At 39.8% G+C, this 26,037-nt stretch overlaps 1 protein-coding gene across 2 annotated transcripts in view; it reads right to left on the bottom strand.

Annotated features, from left to right (window-relative positions):
- The window catches only part of ccdc186 (coiled-coil domain-containing protein 186), a 106,816-nt gene that overhangs the window by 27,170 nt on the left and 53,609 nt on the right, over window positions 1-26,037 (bottom strand). Inside the window, exons 13-16 of one of the 2 annotated variants that reach the window (XM_080454452.1) lie at window positions 24,170-24,425; window positions 20,798-20,987; window positions 14,786-14,908; window positions 10,343-10,589 (exon numbers count right to left, since the gene is read on the bottom strand). In XM_080454452.1, the coding sequence (XP_080310578.1) occupies window positions 10,343-10,589; window positions 14,786-14,908; window positions 20,798-20,987; window positions 24,170-24,425 (816 nt within the window). The remainder of the gene's footprint in view (window positions 1-10,342; window positions 10,590-14,785; window positions 14,909-20,797; window positions 20,988-24,169; window positions 24,426-26,037) is intronic. The other variant, XM_080454453.1, reaches the window with a different exon arrangement.

The following is a 26,037-nucleotide window of genomic DNA, read 5'->3' as shown; positions in this document are numbered from 1 at the left end:
TTGAACTGGGGACCCACCCCACACCCTGATAAGCACTTGGAATTGTTAGGCATTACATTTAATTTGACTCGGTGCGAGGCATTGTGAGCTTGTGGATCGGCTATTTTCATAATGTTTGCCTATTTCTTATGTAATATTTGACAATTTGGCCAATTTGGTATTAAAAAGGTCTTAAAAGTCATTAAATTGTAACTTTAGAAATGTGCAGATACCCTGTATACACTTGTACTGTATGTTGGTTTAATTACTGTAGAGTGAGAAACAACGTTGCACATTAAGCAAATCATCTGGGGACCCCCCTAAATTATTCCTAACTTTTTTTGCAAACTGTTAACAAAGTATTCAATCAATCAAAATATAATAACTGCACAAGCTTCCGATTCCAACTTTTAACAACTACTACCCTATACTTAGCAGATGTACAAGCTTGTGCATCTGCTATTTTTGAGAATTTTTGAAAAAATATCAAAAATGTTTCGAAAATGTTGAAAATATGTATTGTTATTATTTTTCTAATGTGTATTTATTTATTGCTTTTGACAAGTACATGGGAATACAGTAGCCATAGGATGTCAAAAGTAAAAAATGTTGTGCCCTTACATCTTCTACCCCCGACCCCAATCCCACATACAACATGCAACATTCAGACATGTAACATACAATTACATAAAAAAACTAAAAAACTAAAAAAAAACATAATAATCAATTCATAAGTATTATGATGATTTTTTTTACACAAATTTTCTCTTATGGCGGTCCCTGGCACAAAACATTTTCAGATGGCGGGGGGTCCGCGGCCAAATATATATCAATTTGGGGGTCCTTGGCCCGAAAAAGTTTGAGAACTACTGGCCAACAGTCCAAAGAGAAATGAACTCATCACCAGGTTTTAGTCTCAGCTCTACTTTCCACAGATATCCTAGCAGCTATTAAAAGGTGGGATTCAGCAGGGAGCGTCTTCATTTAGATTTAAAAAATACCCAAAAGAAAACCTTCTGGCGCTCTGGTGCTGCGCTCCTCTTAATTTACATTAATTATAGCTTCTTTCTTTCTGTCGGAGGAATGCACTCAGTCCAAGTAGATGTTTCTCTATTTTTAAAACCATTGTGCTCCTACAGTACGTGATTAGATTGGAAAAAGAGAAAGATGGAACGAGAGGAGATGACACCTTCAAATCCCTGAATATGTTTCCTTACTGAAGGACACTTATAAAAAAATATTTATATATATTCTTTTAAATTTAAACATTTGTAAGGCGGTTACATTAAGCAGTCAAACCTCAACGACCAGAGGAAAGCCACTTATGGAGGCTTCAACTTAAAATCGTCTTTAACAACGTAGGCCTTATATATTTTGTTTTAAACGAATGACGAAAATGGCTGATCTACAAGCCACATTTTTACGGCATGGCTCTGCAAGAGGCCATATGAGAGGATCTGTGTGTCCGAAGCGAATGTCACAAACCGCTCGACCGATCAAGCGCAAACTTTGTATGCACGCTGCCAGTAGACTACAGACATAGCTCTACTGATTATTTTCCACACATATCTTTTATACCTTTATTTTACAAAGAAAGTTAATGGGGCCATGATCAGACTTAATCACATTTTGAGTCATATACAAGGATTCATGTGGTTTCACCCAGTGTTAATTTTGTCTACTAAAAACTATGACAAAATGTTTGTTTTTCACTAAAGGAAACTAAATAAAAACTAAGCTATGATGACTAAAACTGCAGTATGACTAAATATATTGCCAATGTCGTCAACACATAAAAACTCGATACAATTTTAGGGAGGGATTAGTGGAGAAGAGATCCAGTAGAACTAAGACAAGTCATTTTATGCTTGGTTGTGCCCCGAAAATTGCCATTCTACTTGTAGATCGTCTATTTTCAGCACACAGCTACGTATAAATCAGGCATTATGACACCATCACGGCTGGCCATTTTGTCAACTAAATCAACTGTAAAATGTAGATACAGATTCAAACTCATGATATTTAGTCAACTAAAACTAGACTGGAACTAAAACATTTCAGATGACACAAATATGACTAAGACTAAATGGAAATGTATTCAAGAGACTAAGTCTAAAACTATGCAAAATATGCAGTCAAAATTAACAATAGTTAAACCTCTGTTGACCATTAAGTCAGGTTGCCCTGTGCTTGTTTAAACGTTTTGAATCTGACGAAGATAGCATAAATGCTGAAACGCTGGTCTGTCTGCGCATTAAAACGTTTCCTCAAAAAAAAAACGAGACCATGATAAGGCAAAGAAAACGTTCCGAATGCCAAGGAATTAAAACAAGGGTTACCTGAGCTTGAAGCCCACAAGTATTAATGATGTCGAACCTTCTTAACCCATTTAGACCGGGAAAGCATCTGACTTATGTCATTTTTAGATTTCTTTTGGCTATTCAAAAATAGCAGTTCTACAAGCTCATAGCGCGGCACCGAGTGCCGCGCTATGAGCTTGTAGATCTGCTTTTTTTTTTTTAATCTTGAAAATGTGTGCAAATCTTTGAATATATATATTTTCAAGCAAACATTTGTAACTCACATATTTGCTTCTGGGGATCCCTGGAACAAAATATTTTACAAATGTAAAAAAATATATATATTCAAAGATTTGCACACATTTTCACCATTTAAAAAAAAAGATCTATGCTCATCTAGCTCAAAGAAATCTTAAAATGACACACAGATGCGTTCCCGGTCTAAATGGGTTAACCGCATTGCATCTCCAAGCTTACTGTACTGTGTAGTGACCATGCAGAAAACCGTGCTGCAGTGCCTTTGCCTTACAGCAGAAGGTCAGAGCACGAAGTGATATCTGCTGCTGCACGAAACTTCAGCTCAACGTGCAGTCAATAGCAGCAGATCATCACGAAATATAATCTATGCACACCGACCTTATAGAAGGGTCATTATGACTTCACAGATAACAAGCTGATACCCCTTATAAGAGTTCGTTACCATACCGATACCACATACCAGTAAACGCCCCGCTACTGTACTGTATGTGCTCTGTATCGACTGATACACAAATTCCGGAATCGGAATTGGGAAGGACAACAATGGTGTTGCGTCATCTTTAACCCATTAAGACCGGGAACGCATCCGTGTAGTTTTTTTTCTTTGGCTATTCAAAAATAGCAGATCTACAAGCTCATAGCACGCTACGAGCTTGTAGATCTGCTATTTAAGAAAAATCGTGAACATTTGTGCAGATCTTAGAATATATATATATATATTTAAAGCGATTTTTTTTTATTTTGCTTCTGGGGGGTCCCTGGAATAACATATTTTGAGAAGGGGGTCCGTGGCCAAATACATATAATTTTGGGGGTCCTTGACATGAAAAGGTTTGAGAACCACTGATATAGAAACATACGTTTTAAAAAAAACTGTTAGGATTTAGAAGACATTGCCACTGATGTGTTGCATTTTTGTATCGAACTGGCTTATGTAAATATTTTTTTGTTACAGTAAGTCTTTCATAAACCGGGTGTTTGAAAAGGTACTTGCTTTTCTTGTTCTGTTTTTTTTCACCTCTCCTATGTAAGTTTTACAGGTAAAAATAAGTTAACTAATCATTGTGCAAGTCTCCTGTTCAGACAACAGTTAAGCAGACCAAATACAGAGCCACATGGTGTTATTGAGGGTTTAACTGGTTAAATGTCTGAACATACACATTAACTCATTCACTGCCACAATTATTGCTGGCCGCGTTTGCCCACTGCCAGAGATTTTTCATTTAAAAAAAAAAGTACTCAGGAGCCGAGATACAGAATTTTTAAGTTTTAAGTTAACAAGGAAGTGGATGGGAGTGCAGATCTTTAAACAATCATATCTCCTTGGTCTTTGGGTCAAATTTGAAAAAAAAACTAAAAAAAAAAACTAAAAAAAAAAATTAATTTTTTTCAAAAAAAAAAAATTACGTTTTTTACGTCAGTGGCAGGATTGGTAAACGGGACAAATTACGTTTTTTACGTCAGTGGCAGTGAATGAGTTAACATGAATCATATCATCATGAAACATATTAACCCATTAAAACCGGGAACGCATCCGTGTCATTTTAGATTTTAGCTATATAAATATAGCACATTGGTTGGCTATTCAAAAATAGCAGGTATGCAAGCTCAGTTTATATTATTTTTGAAAAATCTTGAAAACGTGTGAACGTCTTTGAATATACAAAGCAAACATGTTTGAACTCAAATCTTTACTTCTGGTGGTCCCTGGAACAAAATGTTTTGAGATGGGGGTCGGCAGCCAAAATACATTTTGGAGGTCCTTGACATGAAAAAGTTTGAGAACCACTGATAGCAACAGTTCTTCAGAAAACTGTTAGGATTTAGAAGCCAAATCTTAATGGGTTAATAGAAAAGAAAGTGTGTAAAATAAATTAAAAAACATTAATTTACACAACAAAACGGATGATTGTGCTGTCAAACTAGTTTATGAAACTATCTATGAATTGTGGTGGGGGTCCCTGCTTCATCTCTCTCTCAGCTAAGGGGTCCTTGGCCTGAAAAACGTTGAAGACACCTGACCTAGACTCTTCGCCTTCCTGGCTCCCAAACTGTGGAATGACCTTGGTTTCGGGCCGATGCTCGGTTAGAATTTTACCTGGTATCCTAGCTACATAGTATTGCAGCACTTCTTTTCTTTTCTTTTTGCTCTCTATTACGTGACCATTTCCCTCGTCATTTGGTGACCAGGGTTCATGCCATTTACTCTGATCTTACACAATGCAAGTCACTCTGGATGAGAGCGTCTGCTATTGCTAAATGCCTAAATCGTGTTGCAATTATCAACCATAAAGTAATCGAGATGTCTCTCTAATGGATGAGGACTGTAGCAACGGGATTGCCTGGTGGCTCAGGCAGTTAATGCGCCCGGCCATATGGTCCCGAGTTCAAATCCAACTCCCGTCTTCTCTACTCTAATTAAAGGCACCAAATGCCAAAAGGTTTTAACAAACTGTGTCTTCTAGGATAGAGTACTGGTACATTATGTCTGTGGACAACACAGAAACAACATTTTGTAGACAATTTTCACTTTGATCATTAATACTTAACCCATTAACGCCTGAGGCTGATTCTACAAATGTCTTCTAAATCTAAACGGTTTTCTGAAAAACCTATGTTTCTATGTCAGTGGTTCTCAAACCTTTTCATGTCAAGGACCCCCAAAATTATATGTATTTGGCCGCAGATATCTCAAAATATTTTGTTCCAGGGACGCCCAGAAGCAAAGATCTGAGTTCGCTTTAAAAATATGTATATTCAAAGATATGAAAAAAAATATATAGCAGATCTACAAGCTCATAGTGCGGCACTCGTTTTCTCCCAACAAACTAACACATCTACAAGTTATGAACATTCATATCAGCACTAGCTGTGTCAGGTCATTGTTTATGTCAGGAAATATATATATACTGTAAATATATATAAATATATCTATAAATATATATCAAAGTGAAAAGAAAAGCTTCAAATTGGTTCAAGTCAGGTGCAAGGACAGGGATCATGCCATGCATTGATATGATAATAATAACAATAATACTAATAATATTAAAGGAGTAGTTCACCCAAAATAAATCTTATTTTCTATCAATTACACACCCCATGATGTTTTAGATGTTTTAGTTTGTGTCGCATTCCTAAGCCAATAATTTGATGACAGGCGGAAAGATGCTAATGTATCCGGTAGGAGACTCAAAAGAGTCTCTTTGAGTCTCCTACCGGAAATACACCCGTTCATCAAATTATTGGCTCAGGAATGCGTCAAAAACTAAAAAATCTTGATAGAAAATAAGTATTTTTTGGACTGAACTACTCCTTTAATGATAATAATAAGAATAACAAGCAACATCATGCTTGTCATTATCTGGAGTTTTACTGTACGAGGAATTCAACCCACAGCTCACATACAAGACCAAGAGCTTTAGTGCAAAACAAACCAAAAAAAAAAGATTTTACTTTAACAAACTAAGACATGACTAACTATATCTATGTCACAAAGCTATAGCACTCCAAGAAGAATAAGAAGCCACATACAGATTACATCCACACTTAGCAAAACCCTTAGCAGTCATTTAACCACTTAAGCCTGATATACTATATAGTTGTACATGGCGGTGTCGTGCGGAGAAAATAGCCGATCTGGTCATAGAGTCAGACTATAACAAATATGGACGAAGGGAACGATGACATCACCCATTGGTTTCTACAGAAACATTTTGAAGACACTTTTTTTCGGTGAATTCAAATCCACCATCTTGGAACTTCCGGTCCCCGAAAAGCAACCTGAAACGGATGCCATTGGCTGCAACGGCAGCGAGGGCGGGGTCTTCACTCAGTAGAGCCAGTAGAAGCCCTCAAAGCATACCCTCCTTATCATAAATATTCACGTGATCGCAAAACAAACAGCCCGTTCTCTTCCTTGTAATTCGATCTGGAAGAATGCCTTTTCCTCTGTTTCTGTTGCGTTTTGGTGAAAACAGCCTACATTCAACTGCCCACAACTATGGAACTGATGCTTGCTGTGGCTCGCTACCCCCCCCCCCCCCTCCCGATTCTACGAGACTCGGATACGCCTTTTAAAGCGATCGGGGGATCGATCATACTGGAGATACATTTCTGTCAGTCAAAGAGTTAACATACGAGGTTCTCAAGAAAGATGCAGGAGCGCAAAGCACCAACGAGCTGGCCAGATGTATGGAGAATCCGGGATGACTGGAAGCGACGATGGAGGGATCGTCTGAGGACGACCTAGAGTGTGTTTTTGCCGAAACCCCTGGTAGCTCCTATTTCATTAAAGCATCTGTCTATGGTTTGTTAGAACTACGATTCCCAGAATTCAGTTAGATGCAAAACCACGGCGGTACCGCTCCAAAATGAATGCTGCAGGCAAAGTTATCAGAAAGTTTCGGAATGCATTAACTTTAAAATACATGAATAGATTTCTGGTACCTTTCTGATGCCTGTGTCATTTTGTGTGTGTGTCGGGGGCAGACACACGCACAAAAAATGTAAAGTTTAGAGAAGTTAACAACAATTTGACGATTTGACATGTATGTGTAAGGGTTATTTTTAAAAACAAGTATAAGTATTATATCAAATATAACTTTTGCTCAATTGAAAATGTTACATGGTATGACGTTGAGCATTAAGAAGTACGGTAGGCTATTTTTTTTAAAAGATTGCCTACAATGACGTAAAATACGGACACCAGGGTTAAAGTGGTTAAAAATGACTGATGAGGATTTTCATGTGCACAAAGCAAAAGGCCAACATGAAGGGGACTTACCTCTAAATAACCTGGCAGGGGGTCCGTATTTGGAACCCGGTTCCATTGCAATCGTGTTTAGTAAAAAAAAATAAAGTGACAGAAATTAAAAGGCGTGGCTTGATGTGCTAGGTGGTGACAGGCATGCAGACACCTAGCATACGCCTAGAATACGCCAAAGAATGAGTCATGGTTGGATTTACTTCTGTGTGTGTGTGTGTGTGTGTGTGTGTGTGTGTGTGTGTGTGTGTGTGTGTGTGTGTGTGTGTGTGTGTGTGTGTGTGTGTGTGTGTGTGTGTGTGTGTGTGTTTGTGTGTGTGTGTGTGTGTGTGTGTAGGGCTGTCACGATTATGACATTTTACATGACGATTAATTGTCACGCAAATAATTGTGATACAGTAAACAATGTAATTGTGTTTTTGTCCTTGAACACTGGAACATTATGAATACAAATTACATTTCTGTATCGATTTTAGGCTTTGTAATAACAAAGAAATGCAGAGGTCAGATATGACAATTAAATAACTTATACAAATACATTACTGAGATATTTAATAATTGCATACTTTCAAAAAAGGTTAAAAATAGCAGAAATAGCTTCTGCTTTTTTATTAAAAAATATATGAAATTGTTTCAACATGGAAACAATTATGACGATTATGCAAAATAATTGTGATTATCTCAAATAATTGGGATTAGACGATTAGGTAATAATTGTGACAGGCCTGTGTGTGTGTTTGTGTGTTTCCAAATGTAGGGCATTACTGTGTTACACCACGTTGCAGCATAAATCATGACGGTTTCAACATGATTAGCAGTAAAATGTCAATCGTCTTGTTGAGTGACTTCCGTGTCAAAACCGTTACACGCCATATTAGGGGGTAAAATGACATGAGAAATGCCATAGCATACATGACGACGCAGAGCGACTTTTGAATGTCATGATTTGATTCTCGCTCATTTTGACCAATCAATGTTTTCAATCCCGATTGATCGATTTCCATGACACCACTACTCTCAAGGGACCCAGATAGCCAATCACAGTTGTCCAGTCGGATGGCTATGCAGCCCTGACGTAGGACATACATACCAGACAGAATGGAGGTTGGGTCCGTACTGGCTTGAAGGTGACTCACATAAAGTAGGTCTCTGGGGTTAAAGGGCAAGACCACTTTGGTAGAGGTTTGGGTTGTGTAGTTACCTTGCCATTATGTAACTCCAAAGGTGGACAAGAAATCAAAAATAATTGCGCCATTGATTAGAAATTGATGATTCAAAATATGCTCCTCATTCACTTACAGTACATACTGTACATTGTACGGTAAAACAGCTCTCAAAGTCACTCTTTTAGCACATAAACGAACACAAACCAAGTTGATTCAAATAAAAAATTTAACTTTCTATTGGTTCTGCTATTTTTATTAAGAAGAAAACCCGGACTGGGATCTTCAAATAGTAAAATCAGCAGGAAGTTGACATTTTCATAAAAAACAAGAAACAAAAAATAATAAAGCCATCTATCTATCTATCTATCTATCTATCTAATTTACATGGTTTAGCATTCCTGCAGTAGGTCTGCTGAGCTTTGCATGTCGTCTGCTGCAGTCCCTCATGCATCATCCTTCCTTGTTCGTTTTCTTTCCTGCAGAAGGCTGTCAATTTCCATGCTATATATATTTCTGCATTATTCGGACCGTTTCAAACTGCTGTATTTGCATAATATAGGAATAGCTGCTGTTAACAACAAAACACAATGTCCTTGAAATGTTCAAACGCAGTGCGGCCTGGTTCAGTCAAATAAAAGGTTCTCAAACTTTTTGTTTTGTTTTGTTCCAAGGACCCCCAGTTATGTCTGCATTAGCCCACTGACCCCCGTCACTCTGAGAGTGTACAAATGGAACCAAATGGACCCGTTCCATTTGTACACTCTCAGAGTTACAGACCCATAAGGGTCCATTTGGTTCCATTTGTACACTCTCAGAGCTACAGACCCATAAGGGTCCATTTGGTTCCATTTGTACACTCTCAGAGTAACAGACCCATAAGGGTCCATTTGGTTCCATTTGTACACTCTCAGAGTAACAGACCCATAAGGGTCCATTTGGTTCCATTTGTACACTCTCAGAGTTACAGACCCATAAGGGTCCATTTGGTTCCATTTGTACACTCTCAGAGTTACAGAACCGTAAGGGTCCATTTGGTTCCATTTGTACACTCTCAGAATTACAGAACTGTAAAGGTCCATTTGGTTCCATTTGTACACTCTCAGAATTACAGAACTGTAAGGGTCCATTTGGTTCCTAAATACCACCTTTGAGAACCACTGAAATAAACAACCCGATTAAAACGTGTCCCCAAAATCCATAATACTTGCGTTCACACAGGCAGCAACAAAGGTTACAAAACTGAGGCAGCGTATCTGTCGCAGAGTCGATCAACGCGCTAGTTGACGTCATGGAGCGTGCGTCCGACGAGCAAGAATAATATAAAGCCTGGGGTTAAAAAGACCAGGGAACTGGCTGACGGAACTAATTACCCCCCCCCCCCCCCCCCTTACAAGCAGACATTGTTTGGAGGGAGAAAGGAGAGTGGAAATGGTTGAACAACACTTTGCTGTTTTGTATCTTTTATAGCAGCAGCTGTGTTGAAGCTGAAGCTACACACGACTATGTTGTAGCATTTTGTAGCGAGCATCAAAAACGGCAAGTGTGGCCTGGGCTGTGGCGTGGCGGTCCAGGCACCCTAAGGCTGCAATGCCAGCCTTGACAGCGTGTCGCGGGTTCGAGTCCTGTTCCCGAAGACTTTTGCTGCAAGTCACACTCCTCATCTCTCTCCACATTTCCTGTCAGTCTACTGTCCTATCATGAAAAGGCATAAAAGCCCGAAAACAGATTGTTAAAAAGAAAAATCGACAAGTGTCATTCTTCATGCCATCATGTGGCTGGCTTCCATTGAAAATGAATGGTAGCCTGTAGCTTTGTGGCGGCTATAGGGCGAACTAAACATTATAACGGCTCTCCTGGCGGAGAGGTTTTCCACTCACTTGGTCTTCTTGCGGATCTCCTCCACCAGCTGCTTGATGTGGTCCTCCATGAACTCCATCTTCTCCTGCTTGCGCGCCAGAGCCTTCTGCAGCCGCACCACCCGCTCCACCAGCACCGCCTTGTCCACCTCGGGGAAGCTGTCCACCACCGCCGCCGAGGGGCCCGACGACGTCGTCGACTGGCCCTCGGGGGACCGCTCGTCCGCCGCCCCCCTGTCCCCTCCACCGTGACGCGTGTTTAGAGAGCCTGGGGGGGGGGGGGCGGGGGGGGCACACACACAGAGGAGGTGAGTTTAGAAAGACAACGGGTCTCAGTCACAAAGCTCTTAACCACTTAACCCATTAAAACCAGGAAAGCATCTCTGTCATTTTAGATTGTGGTTATATATGAGCAGTGGTGTAAAGCAACTAAGTACTAACAACTAACTAAGGTATTTTTACTTTACTGGAGTATTTCGATGTATTTATTTATTTTTACTTCTACTCCATTACATCTCAGAGGGAAATATTGTACTTTCATTACAATTATTTAGTTGCTAGTTACTTTGTAAAACATATATTAACCCCTTCAGTCCTATATACTTTGGCTATTTGAAAATATCATATCTACAGGCTTGTACTTGTAGATCTGCTATTTTCAAAAGATTAGTATACATTTTATACAACTCTTTTACTGCCATGGACGAGTTTTCGAGTTAATTGGTACTTGGTCCAGAGTGCCATTGACACGTTAGACATGTTTAAAAAAAAAAAAAAAAACAGGAGATAACGCGATCCAAAGATTTGCTGCTCCATTCACTTCCCTGTTAAAATATTAGGGAAATATTCTGAAGCTCCTGTGTTTTACTATGTATTTTTGGCAAAATGTTCAACTTGCCACAACTATGGAACGGATTACCGCGATCGGATAATTTTTTCCCCCATATTCTACGAGACCCCTGTGCGTGTAATGAGGGGATCACCGTGCGGACCGTTCACAGAAAATATTCCGTGATTTTTCAAAGAACATTAGTTTTCGCTGGCACTGGGGTGACAATATTACAATTTTACTCTGGCAGTTACAGGCTGATTTAGCCGTTTGTTTTCCACTTCAGGTCAAAAACTACAGCAGGCTAAAAACATGTTAGGCTGCATCACACTGACCTTATAGTACACAGTGATGTAAGCAACACAGCTGCAGCTAATCAAATTAATAACGGGGCGTGTTAGATTGTAGGTGTGTCAATACTGTCTATCCAGAGCCTTGTATTAGAGAGTTGCATCACCTCGGGGGCAGAAAACAGCGCCGGTCACGTGGTTCATGTAAACTCGAAATAGTGACAAATGCTCAGAGACTCCAGTGCATTACGTAAATTTCCGGTTAAGGACTTTGTCACTATTCACCAATAGAAGGTTCTGTAGAAGACTGAATGGAGGTGACGCAACTCTCCTTATATGGAGAGTTGCTCTGTCTTATCAGGCTTGCACATTGGCCACGCCCTTGGCTCTGGACACACCTATGAAAATCTAACACACTCATTATTCATTTGTTTGGTGCAGCTGGTGTTGCTTACTAGTCTGCCATGTTTTAGCCTTATGTAGTTTTTAAACCAGAAGTTGAAAACAAACTACAAAATCAGGCTAGGGTGTTGTGTGACCCTTTATTTAACCACTTAAACACCAGGATCCTTATTCGGGAAAGCTTTTGCGGAAAACAGCAGATCTACAAGCTTACAACACGTCGCGTTGCAACATGTTGAAAAATTTTCACACAATGCAGAAATAGCTGATCTGGAAGCTGTGAGCTTGTAGACTGGCTATTTTCAAATAGCCAAAGTATAAAATAAGGCTTTAGTCATTAAAAAGAGTCACATATAATGTGACCCTGCCATAAAAATAAATACGTATTATGTTTTCAATTTCAACCATTTAGAGAAACCAATTTATGAGTTACCTGAGCAACAAACAACATTTTATACTGCGTGAGTGTGTGTGTGTGTGTGTGTGTGTGTGTGCGTGCGCGTGTGTGTGTGTGGGGGGGGGGGGGGGGTTAGGCATTTTGATTAAACCAATTTTTATTCATTTTTAGATCAATTTAAAGGTTGTTTTCATAAGATACAACATGTATCCCGTTAAGCCCGAACCCAACTGAAAGAGTCGACTAAAGTAAACGAGGGAAAACGGTGATAAGGAACAATTTCCCTTCGACTGCGGCAAACGGAATCAAAGTCAATCAGAAACAACGTAAACACAACGTTCCAAACAGCTTGCGTCCTGTTTAGACCAAGGCGGTAATCAGCCGATGATGATTAACAATTTTGCCGTGCGGAAATTACCCCCCCCATCCCACTGTGTCTTTAGAAGTGCTTGTTAAAGGGCAAGACCACTTTGGTAGAGGTTTGGGTTGTGTAGTTACCCATGATGTAACTCCAAAGGTGGACAAAACAATCTAAAATAATTGCTTCATTGATTAGAAATTGATAATTCTATCTATCTATACTATTTGAAGATCCAGATCCGCGGATCCAGTCCGAGTTTTCTTCTTAATAAAAATAGCAATATCAAGAGGAAGATTACATTTTTATTAAAAACAAAAATAGTATTGGGTTCTTTGATGTTCTATGTTGTCGGAATCAACTTTTGCGTTTGTTTATGTGCTAAAAGAGTGACTTTGAGAGCTGTTTTACCATACAATGTAAGTCAATGAGGAGCATATTTTGAAATATCAATTTCTACTCAATGGAGCAATTATTTTTGATTTCTTGTCCACCTTGGGAGTTACATCATGGCAAAGTAATTACACAACCCAAACCTCTACTAAAGTGGTCTTACCCTTTAACCCATTTAGACCTGGAGAGCCTAAACATCGTCATACCTTTAAATCTGGGAAAGCATCTGTGTCATTTTAGTTGTTACTAGATATCACTGCCGTCGGGCAGAAACCTCTTATCTCCATATTCTAACTTTTTGTGTTTGTTTCATAAATTAACGCCCTACTTGATCATAATACAGTGTCACACTGAAGCATCAAAAGTTGCAGATCCACAAGCTCGAAAGTTTGTAGAGCTTGTAGATCTGCTATTTTTTTTATTTGAATCCTGAAAAGTAACAGTTTTGGACATATGAGGTTTCCACCCGACAGACAATACATAGCAACGTGATGTATTTATTTTATGAAAACATTTTGAGTTTTTCAGAAAACATAGGTTAGGATTTAGAAGGTGTTTTTAGAATCTGCCTCACGTCTAAATGGGTTAAATTTGGATTCAGAATGAGGCAGGGACTGTACAGTAAACCTTTAATATTATAATAAAATAATACAATTCCCAATGGCGGGTCCGGGGACCACCAGGGGTCCAACCCTTTACGGGCCTGCAACTCTGAGAGTGTACAAATGGAACCACATGGACCCTTACAGGTCTGTAACTCAGAGAGCGTACAAAAGGAGCCAAATGGACCCCAAATTACATTTGTACACTCTCAGAGTTAATAAAAAGACAAATTAACAGTGTAGATGTTCAAGAGATGATAAAAAAAATTATGAAAAGGGGGTCTTGGGTCTAATATCCTTATCCTTATCCAATACAATACTGGGGGTCCTTCACATAAAAAACACGTTTTTGCCTATCCAGATTGGAACCACACTGGATTTATCAAGTCTGAACACGATACAAATCATATGGTAATGGATTTTTTTGTGAATGAGATTGGATCCTAGGCTGTTTGAAATAAGATTGAAATCGGATTACTACTCTAAAGTCGTCTCTCAGTCCTGGACACTTTATACTTTGTTGTATGACAATGTTGCTCGCCCGCAAATAGCTGATCTACAAGCTCACAACGCGCCATAACGCGACAGCGTTGTGAGCTTGTACATTCGGCTATTCTCCGGTGTCCTAAAGATCAGATTTGAGAAACAAATGGGCTCTGCCTGTCGGAACGACGTCTTACAATCAGTGCTAATTTTGACATCAAATTTTGATTTAGTTTAGTCATAGTCTTTTCTTTTGAATAAAATGTCATTTAGTTTTAGTCATATTTTAGTCATCTTAAAAGTTGTAGTTTTAGTCTAGTTTTAGTCGACTAAATATCATAAGATTTTAGACGAATAAATCTACAGTTGATTTTGTTGACAAAAATGTATTTTGGCGGTGCCTTGGTGGCGTGGTAATGACTTTGAATGAATGAATGAATTTACACTTGGTTGCATGCTGAAAATAGCTGATCTACAAGCTCACAACGCGTCGCAGCGCGGCGCGTTGTGAGCTTGTAGAGCGGCTATTTTCAGAGCGCAACACCCGAGCGCAACCTAACATAACATTTAGTTCAACTGGATCTCTTCTCCAATAGTTCCTCCCTAACATTTTAGTCTAGTTTTTATTTGTTGATTTTTTTTTCCGTTTTTTTTTTCGTCAGTGAAAAAAGGTGGTCGACCAACATTTTTGGTCAATTAACACTGCTTACAGTCATAGCGGTTGTGGTGAGGTGGAGGTAGTGTGGAGTTACCCGAGGAGCTGGATCTGCTGCCCATGCTGCTGACCTCGCGGTCGCAGCCTCCGTTCTCCGTCTGCTCCAGTTTCTTACGAGCTGAGGAGGGAAAACACAAGTTACGATTACAATTTAGCAGACGCTGTTTAACCCATTCAATCCGGGAACGCACATCTGTCATTTTAGATTTATTTGGCTGTTCAAAAATAGCAGATATGCAAGCTCACAGCGCGGCACCGAGTGCCACGCTATGAGCTTGTAAATCTGCTATTTTTTTTAAGAATCGTGAAAACGTGTGCAAATCTTTGAATATTTATTTGTATCTCAAATCTTTGCTTCTGGGGATTCTACAAATGTCTTCTAAATCCTAAAAATTTTTTTTTTAAGTATGTTGCTATATTATCAGTGGTTCTCAAACTTTTTTCATGTCAAAGGACCCTCAAAATGATATGTATATATATTTGGCCGCGGATCCCCCAGCCCCCCCCCCCCCCCCCCCCCCCCCATCTCAAAATATGTTATTCCAGGGACCCCCAAAAGCAAAGATTTGAGTAAAAAAATTATATATATTCAAAGATTTGCACACATTTTCAAAAACAAAAATCCTCAAAAATAGCAGATCTACAAGCTCAAATCTGCTATTTTTGATTAGCCAAAGAAATCTAAAATGACACAGATGCTTTCCCGGCCTTAATGGGTTAAGGGGAATACCACTCATTTTCAACATTGAACTACGTCATTTATATACCTTAGAGCTGTTTTGTGGAAATAAGAACAAAATAAAAAAAGTCCCCTACTTCTGTGTTGCCTAGAACTGGAGAATTGATTGTTGGGGTCATGTGATCAGTGACATACGGAAGGTGCACTCTTTGGCTCCGCCCTCTAATAATAATAATGAATTGCATTTTTATAGCGCTTTTCCAAGTGCTCACAGCGCTTTACAATGGTTCATTCATTCATACATTGGGAGGCTGCCTCGTTCACAAGAATGGGGAATCTCACTTCCAGACTTGAATATAAACTTAAGACTTGCTAGAGAATTTTCAGCCAATTAATTTCTATTACCTACAAGTACTATGAATGTCTCGTGAAACGTGATATATAATCCTATGCCATTATAAACTACTACACCTCACACTAGATTTTAGCTATATATAATTATAGCATCGTAAGTTTTACAGAAAACTCTTTACTCTTTAGAACAGTGGCTTAGAACAGTGGTTCTAAAAAAAATTGCAGATATATAAGCTCACAGCGCGTCACAACAAGCTTGTATACCTGCTATTTTATAAATGTTTTATTTTTTTAATCTTGAAAGTGTTTGAAAAATGTTGAATAGTTTTTAATTATTTCAAATACAAATCTTCTCTTCCTGGGGGTCCCTGGCACAAAACCTTTTTCAGATGGGGGGGGGGGGGGGGTCCGTGGCCATATAAATATATATCAATTTGAGGGTCCTTGGCACGAAAAGGTTTGTATTGGGCATTTTGTAGAATCGTTCCTCAGGTCTTAATGGGTTAAGAACCTCCTCCTCCTTTGCTTTTTCTCTTCGCTGCCTGGATACCGTTCTACCTTTTTCTTTCCCTCAGTTTTTCATTAACTCGTCTTTTCATCCCCTCAGTCCGACCATGACCCTCAGCCATTTGGGTCACATGTCCTGAATTCCACTGAAATGGGACACGGCCGCCACATTGTGGAGGAGCCGCCGGACAATTTATAGTCCCCACCCGTGACAGGGGTTTAATGCAGGTCTTTATAAATCGCCGCTGTCGGCTAAAAACCTTGTATGTCCAAAACTGTTACCTTTCTGGAGAGGGAAAACTTTTTTGGGGGGATCAAATGTTTATTACATGGATTAAAGCTAAATAAAATGTCACGACTGGAAATAAAAAGCGTATGGGCAAGTCCTACTATGCCATTGGTTCTCAAAGTACCAGGGGTCCTTGAGGGAGTTCCAGGGGGTCCCCAGCTAAATGATGGATAGTTAGGAACCAAATGGACCCTTATGGGTCTGTAACTCTGAGAGTGTACAAATGGAACCAAATGGACCCGTTAGGGTCCATTTGGTTCCATTTGTACACTCTCAAGAGTTAAATTAACATTGATTTTACAATATAAATTGGGGTCCCAGAGATAGAAACGCCATGTGGGTCCGTAGCCTAATGCATGTCAAACTGGGGGTCCTTGAAATTAAAATTGTTGAGAATCACTGCTAAGCCGTACAAATCTTCTCTTATGGGGGTCTCTGGCATATCTTTTCAAATGAGGGTCCGCCGGCTAATAAGGGTCAATATGGGGGGTCCTTGACATGAAAAAGAGAACCAGTGTACTATGTGATCTGTGAAACAGAGTGAAAGGTTTTTTACACAATATGTAAAATGGTGATGTTTTAGTAATATTGTCCATGTTGTCCTACATTCTGGTGAAGAAATCACAGACTGAGGCTTTAAATGAGTATTTTCTATCAATTACACACTGAGCCAATAAGGTGATGATAATAATAAAGATGCTAGTGTATCCGGTAGGAGACACAAAGGAGTCTCTTTGTGTCTCCTACCGGAAATAGACCCGGTCATCAAATTATTGGCTCAGGAATGCGACAACACAAAAAAACACCATGAATTCAATGCTTCATGGGGTGTGTAATTGATAGAAAATAAGTATTTTTTTTGGGTGATCTACTCCTTTAACCTTTGCTTGCTTTTATGACATAGACCGTTAGGGTTTTATGGGAAATGGTTTTAAACATAATTTGCTAGTTTGACCACTTCAAATGCTCAAGAGCTTGTAGATCGGCTATTTTCCAGACATGCTGGCCTCTGTGGGATCCAAATGACTGAATTCAGTCGTGACTGAGAACTTGAATGCATGAGTTATTATTTATTTACAAGCTCTCGTTAATACTCCAGCCGATCTACAATCAACGCATTGAGCTTGTCGATTGGCACTATTTGCTACTTTTTCTAGACTATTGTATAACGAAGTAGGGCATTTATTTCGGGAGGGGGGGGGGGGGGGACATTAAAAAGTTGAAATATGGAGATAAGAGGTTTCTGGATCAGAGATCTTTATATGCATGGAGGGCTGGGAAACTCAGCAAAATGCCAAATGACAATTTCATTTATTCATGAGTTTCATTTTGGACCAAACGCTCACCTGAAAGTCAACTCAAAGTTGGATGCAGGCACCGAACGGCATCACTGCAGAAGTACTTTTTGTTCTGTTGTCCTTTTAAATTCAAAGTCAGTTCTCCAGACTAGAATTATTATTTCTAATTAATGTTGACAGTCACCTGTATTGACCCCGCTGGGGGAAATTCAGTTGTCATATTGGCACCGCAGTAAGGATGAAACAAAAGGTACAGGTAAAGGTGTTCAGAATATGTAGTAGGGCTTTTTTTTTGCGGTTTTCAAATATTGTTCGACACAGAATCAAATGTTTTATCATGATTCTCCAGGAGCCTGGATGGCTTGATTCCAGGTTTAAAATAATAATTTATAATTAAAAAAATCTGAAATCTCTATGGGCTGAATGAATGGGCTTTCTATCTGTGAAACCAGAGCCAGTAAACAAAATGGCAATGCTATGCTCTATAGCATTGATTCTTAAAGTGGGGTCCGGGGACCCCCAGGGGTCCTGGGGGGGGTAACAGGGGTCCCCAGCTAAATGTGTTAATATGGCATCACAATAATTTTAACCTTTTATACTTTGGCTATTCAAAAATAGCAGATATACAAGCTCATAGCGGCACCAAATGAGCTTTTAGATCTGCTATTTTTGAAAAATTAAGTGCAACCCTTTGAAAAAAAAATAATAAAAAAAAAAATATAATAATAATAATAATATTAATAATGATAATGATAATGATAATGATAATGATAATTAAAAAAATAATAATAAAAAACAAAAAAGATATATATATATATAATTATTATTTTTAAGCGAACATATGTAACTCAAATCTTTGCTTCTGGGGGTCCCTGGAACAAAATATTTGAGATGGGGGTCCGTGGCCAAATACATATCATTTTGGGGGTCCTTGACATGAAAAAGTTTGAGAACCACTGCTCACCACTGATTTCTTTGGCTGTTCAAAAATAGCAGTTTTCTGAAAAACTTATGTGGTGCTCAAACTTTTTCATGTCAAGGACCCCGATAATTATACTTATTTGGCCATCTCAAAATATTTAGTTCCAGGGACTCCCATGACGCAAAGATTTGAGTTAAACATTTTCACTTTAAATAAATAAAAATAGCAGATCTACAAGCTCATAGCGCAGCACTCGGTGCCGTGCTATGAGCTTGTAGATCTGCTATTTTAGAATAGCCAAAGAAATCTAAAAATGACACAGATGCGTTCCCAGCCTTAACACATTCCATGCCAGAGTTTAATCTCATAATGTACTCACCAGTGCCAGCGTTTTATTGTTGTTTTTTAGTTTTTTTCATGTCGCCACAGACCTCGCTAAATAAGTTAAAAGTGCGCGTTCATTTGGTTCTAAACACACAGCGGATCCGTGAGAAACGGCGAGCGAAAACAGTTTCCAAATCCGTGCCGCCATCTTGAAGCTACAGTCGATCAACGGTAAACAGTGATCAGCGAGGAGAAAAACAACAACCAGAGAAAATCGAGTTTTAAACAGGATCCCAGACAGGAAGCGGATACGATCGAAAAAACCGGAACCCGAATAATTCCGTTTCCGACCGGAAACCGGAAACGGAAATGGATCAAAAAAAATCGGAAAGTGCACCTGGGGCACTTAACATGGGAATCGGCGGTTCGCGTAGATCTACGCGACTGGCACGCTGCGGCTTTAAATAGGTTCGCGTAGATCTACGCGACTGGCATGCAATGTGTTAATGGGTTAAAACGCTACTGCGCGTGTGTCTACCGTTTGAAACCCTAGTGCACCTGCTCGGTGCACAAGTCTTCGGCATTTGAGCACCTTGGTGCTTCATTGAAATGAATAGGTGGGGCGGGGCCATCCGTTCTCTAGATATATTATAACTCTCCTCCCGGTGGAGGCTCCTCACTGGCAGCAGAGCTGTGTGTGGGGAGGTATTAATTGGCATAATTACTAAATTGGGTAGAAAAAGCAATCAAAATAATTGGCTACTCTCTATAAGAAATTTAACAGAAAAAAACAAGAGCTTTGTTCTGCTTCGGCAGGTCAATAAGAACAAAATGGCGAACATTATGTGTGTTTGGGCAGACACGCAATGATTTATATTATTTATTTCTGCAGTCTGTAAGCAGCATACCCCATGGACAAGGAGGCTAAGGAGGTATAAACCTCTCTTTCTGAGCGACTGCAAACACAACCTGACGGCAAGTAATTCATGGGGAGACATACACTTGTATATTGTAAAACTCTTGTATGACGAAGCATTCATTTAAAACAAAAGGTAAAAGCTGATATATGGAGATAGAAGTTTTCTACCCGACAGCCTGGAAAACATACGAATCTGCCAGTGCAAAAAAAAAAAAATAGCCCTTGGCAGATTTGGTCTGGCCCCGCTCGGTTGTGATTGGATTCCGCTGCCCCCGAAGTTGTGGGGCATCAATCAGGGCCCAGTATGTAAATATGGGGCGGGTTTATCACCAGATAATCCGCCCCTTGGAAATACAGGTTCTACACAGAGATTCCAGACTAATATCTACACAGTAATATTAGTCTGGCCATACCAGGCTAATTAATATTGCCTCGTATTTAACTGCTTGGTCAGATCTTTAATGTTAAAGTTACTAACCTTGTGTTAACTTCTTGGTCAGGTCTTTAATGTTAAAGTTACTAACCTTGTGTTAACTTCTTGGTCAGGTCTTTAATGTTAAAGTTACTAACCTTGTGTTAACTTCTTGGTCAGGTCTTTAATGTTAAAGTTACTAACCTTGTGTTAACTTCTTGGTCAGGTCTTTAATGTTAAAGTTACTAACCTTTGTGTTAACTTCTTGGTCAGATCTTTAATGTTGGTGTTAAAGTTACTAACCTTGTGTTAGCTGCTTGGTCAGGTCTTTAATGTTGGCAGCTTGCTTCCTCTTCTGGGTGACCAGCTCATCTCTCAGCTCCTCCACGCGGGTCTTCAGCAGCTCCACCTCCCTCTGCAGAGCCTCCCGCTCCTCCTGCAGGCCCTGCACCTCCTGCTGCCGCCGCGCCTCCTCACGCGTCAGCTTCTCCGACTGCATCATGGACACACCATGCCATTAATAATAATGATGGTAAACGGACTGCATTAATATAGCGCCTTTATCTAAAGCACCGTTTCCCATTCCCAAACAGTGGGTCGGGACCCATCTTTGGGTAAATCTATTTTTTTCCCGTTTCCTACATAAATAATTAGTAGTAGTGAAAACAGCAGATCTACAAGCTCACAATGCGGCATGAAGCGACACGCTGTGATCTGCTATTTTCACTAGTTTGGGTCCCGGGCAAACGTCTAATTTCTTTTTTTGGCCTTAAGCTAAAAAGTTTGGGAACCACTGCTCTAAAGCAGCAAACCCTCAATACTAAGTAAACTTGACCATTGGCTCTGTACTTGGTCTGCTCTTTTTTCCCTCTACACCAAAACTCTTGGCCGAAAATAACCGATCTACAAGCTCAAAGTCGTTGTCCCTGGAACAAAATATTTTGAGATGGGGGGTCCGTGGCCAAATACATATCATTTTGTGTGGAGAAGTTGGAGCACCACTGATATAGCAACATACTGTTAGGATTTAGGAAATGTACTCTTCAGGGACCCTCAGAAGTTACAAATGTTTGCTTTAAAATATATATATATATTAATGCAGTCAAAATTATCGCGTTAATGGCGGTAATTAATTCCAAAAATTAATTACCGCCGTTAAAGGAGAATTCCGGACAAATTAAGTGTTATCTTTGATGTCTCGTTACTCACCTACCGATGTGAAAAGTAGCGTTCTTTTTTTTCATATATTCCCCTGTCGTCATTTTTTAAACACCCTCCGTTGTTATAATGGGAGCGTGAGGGTTAGTGAAGTTCGTCTATTATAACCGACGCAATGTTATTTTTTTCTCTACTACGATTCATTGTAGAGTCTCATGATAGTCAAACATGCGCTGAAAATTCCTGCGAGCCTGCCGTTAATGGCGAACGATTTAACACTGGTTGCTTGTTTCCAGAATCTGGCAACACGAGTTGCCAGGTTCTGGAAGAAACAAGCTCATAAGCTCATAAGCTGGTATATCTGCTATTTTTTAATAGCCAAAGAAATCTCAAGATGACAAGGATGCGTTCCCGGATTGAATGGGTTAAATATGGTTTTGCTCTTGTTTAGATGTCTTCCATTAACTTAACTCATTGAGTGCTATTCACGTGTTTCACGTGTTTTACCGCTATGGTGCAATGTGCCAATCACGTGTTTCACATGTTTTTGAAAAAATAGTAAAAAACGTTTTCTTTTTTTTTGAAAAAAATGTTCAGAACCCAAGATATCATTATCTGAAGATTTGCAGCTCCATCCACTCCTTGTTTAACTTATAACTGAAAAAGGCTGTATCTCGCTTCCTAAGCACTTTTTACTTTGAAAAAATCTCTGGCACTGGGACAACATAGCCAGAAATAATTCTGGCACTTAGTGAGTTAAATTGCTCAAATATTGAATTATTGGCTCAGGAATGTGACAAAACAAGTATTCCTTTTAAGGTATCATAAAACTCATGGCATGCTTTCAAAGTAGCTTTCTGGTTTACAGACGCGTATCCGTGTAGTCATATAGTAAATATGACCTACTCCAAAAAAATTCAGGAAATGAGAAAAACAAAACAAAAAGTGGAGTTAGGAGGTTTTGTTCATCATTGATAAGAACAGCTAAATGGACCTCCAAGCTCACAATGAGGTTGGAGGTCAAAAGGGGGTGGAGCCTGGAGTCGGCCAAACCAGTTAACTCCTGGTTCAATATATTTTGTTTATTTCATTTTTTTTAACCACAACACAGATGTAAAGGGTGTTTCAATAGCACTGATTTATGGAAAAGAATGCAAAAGCGGGAACATTTTGTTTTGGAGGTTTCTGCCCGACAGCACCGATATAGTAAATATGATATGATTTACAACTGCAAGCGGTGGTGCTTCTCAAAATAGCTCTACATCACCGATGGCGTATTATTTTCAGGCCTTGTGTGTGACCATCAAAAACATCCCACTGTGCAGCTTTGCACGGTACAAGGTCAAGCCCGTAGAGCTCGGGCAAAACGTGCCATGATTCTCAAACATTTCCATGTCATGGACCCCCAAACTGATATGGATTTGGTGTGCCAGGGACTTTTTATATGGGGGTTCCTGGCACACACTCTTTTCAGATGGGGGGCCTGCAGCAAAATACATTAACCCATTAAAACCGGGAATTATCTGTCATTTTTGAGTTTTGCATTGACTATTCAAAAATTGCAGATCTACAAGCTCACAGCACGTCACTTAGGGCCACGCTTCGAGCTTGTAGAAAAAAGAGCTGAGCAAGTACAGAGCCAAAGGTCAAGTTTACTAAGTATTGAGGGTTAAATGTCTGAAAATACACATTAACGTGAATCCAACGTATTCATATAAAAGATAATGTTGTGTAAACAAATAAACATTAATTTAAACAATGCTGATGATGGTGCTGTCAAATAAGTCAATGAAGCTATTCATATGAAAATGTTTAATCTGCAACACAATTTTATACAATATGTAGTGGGGGGTTCCTGTTTCATCTCTCTCTCAGCTAAGGGGGTCCTTAGCCTTGAAGACCCCTGCCCTGGACTATTAGTATCAGTGTTAATTTTGTCGAAATGAAACACTAACGGAAACTAAATGACAATGTTGTCAATACATTCTTTTTTCAAAAGGGGCCTTAGACGCATTGTGAAATTGTAGATCAGTTATTTTCGGCAGCTGGTCTACAAATCAGGCATTAGGATGCCATCAAGGCCAAAATTACATTTAGTCGACTAAATCAAATGTAGATTTAGTCAACTTAAAGGAGTAATTCACCTAAAAAAATACTTATTTTCTATCAATTACACACCTCATGAAGCCTTGAATTCATGGAGATTTTTTGGTTTTTGTCGCATTCCTGAGACAATAATGTGATGACCGGCGGTCTCTCCGGTAGGAGACTCAAAGAGTCTCCTCGGAGTCTCCTACCGGAGAGACCGCTGGTCATTTCTTTAAGTCGAATGACATTTAGTCAACTCAAGGTTCAAGGTTACATTTATTAGTCTCCCTCGGGACAAATTTGTCTAGGGTAAAAGTTTAACTTTTCAGATGAATAAAATATGACAAACTAAATGGAATGTCATTCAAAAGAATAAAAACTGACTGCTGTCAAAATTAACACTTGATTAGTAATGCCGTGTCCTCTCACCCGGTCAGCCAGCAGTGCGTTGCTCTCCCCCAGCCTGGCCTGCAGCTCGGCGTTGCCGCCGGTCAGCCGGTCCAGGCTGGCCTGCAGGCCGTTGCTCTCGTTCTGCAGCTGGGCGTTCTTGGTGCTCAGCTTCTCGGTGAAGCCAAGCAGCTCGGCCTCGCGCTCCCTGCTGCCGCTCACGTCTCCCTGCAGGTCCAGCAGCTGAGCGGCAAGCGAGGACACCTCGTCGCGCAGGCACGCCATCTCCTGCTCGTCACTGACAAGGGGGACGAGAAAAAACACAGGCCGTTTTGAGTGGCGGCGAGATTTGAAGGGCCCTAAACGCGACCCCTGGGGGCCCCTGCTAAACACTAGGGCTGTGAATCTTTAGGTATCCCACGATTACATTCCGATTCTTGAGGTCAAGATTCGATTACAAATCTAATCATTTTTTTCCAATTTAAAGTCAAAACAAATTTTGATTCAAAATCGATGAGTGCGAGAGGCTCGTGTAAAATGTATTGGCTTTGATGGAATCTTAGATTAGGTGCAGTTCTATTTGATGCAGAAACACAACATAATTGCCTTGATGCAAGTAACATTAACGAGTGTCAACGAGCGTCAGCTGGACAGTGACACACACAGCTCAGCTGTGCTGAACTTAAAGTGACTGGAGTTACTTTAAGTCATATTCAAGGGCTTTAAAAAAAAGCCCTTGAATATGACTGAAGACATGATAATGTTTACTGTGATTATGGTGATGGCAGACCCCTGAACAGTGTTTGTGCCAAGTTTGGTGTGGATGCAGGTGTGCCTAACATGTGACCGCATGTTACGTGTGTGACATCCATTTTCTACCCATTAGGCAATTTGAATATAGGATTGAATACTTTATCAACACGATTATTAACAGCATAGGTAGAACAGTCAAGGTTAAAGCCTGTCAGCAGGGAGTGTTGGGCGGGAGGAGTAGGAAGTCCTCCCTGTGGGGGCTCCTCACTGGTAGGTGAGCCAGTAGGATACAACAGCAGTGACAACACAGAAAATGTGTGTGGGGAGGAATTCATTGACATAACGACTAAATTGGGGAGAAAAAGGGGCAAAAAAATAATAAAAAATTGATATTCTAAATCGAATATTCTAAACATTTTTGATATTTTTCAAAAACGTAGCAGCACAAAATAGCAGAGGTACATGCTCGTAGCCTGTAGATCTGCAATTTTTCAATAGCCAATGTACAAATGGATAAAGTGGTTAAAATGATTGTGATGCTGTATTAACTACTTTTGCTGGGGACCCCTGGAACCCCCCCCCTCACCCCCAAAGACATGTGAACCAGTGTGCTCCATTTCATTATGTGTGCACTACGTTTGTCCTTTCCCTAGTTCAGTCAGACAACTCTTGGATTGAATAAATATATTTATTGAGCATAATATATGGAGCATAAATATTTAAGCATATTTGAGGCGTCACGGCTCTGTCTCATTTCATTCATTCCCTGTAAGCATGAATTATAATAAATGATTGCCAACTAGCTTTTACAGCGAATGGAAATGAAATAGACCCCAATAGGGAGAATCATAGAAACAGAGACCACAGGTGGATGCTGTGCTCCATACAGGTGGACAAAACAACAAACAACTAATTGCCATAAGCCTGTGAGAATAGGTGACTTTTCAAGGCAGCCTTAAAAGAGTCCAGAGTCCGATCTTTAAAGTGTGCAAATAATCCAGACGTAGAATGACATTCGCAGTGAAAGGATCATTGGAAAGACACCAAAAACACAGGTGTTAGCTCAGGTTGAGGAGCGCAGAAATTCACGTCAGCGTCCCCTCATGACAGCGCCACGAAATTCACATGATGTACAACAGTGTTGTGCTAAGCAAGCG

This window comes from Gymnoscopelus braueri, assembly GCF_963280865.1.
Source record: "Gymnoscopelus braueri genome assembly, chromosome: 17".
Taxonomy (NCBI): Eukaryota; Metazoa; Chordata; class Actinopteri; order Myctophiformes; family Myctophidae; genus Gymnoscopelus; species Gymnoscopelus braueri.
The sequence above is the reverse complement of the archived record's forward strand: the minus strand, read 5'-3'. Positions and strand labels throughout refer to the sequence as shown.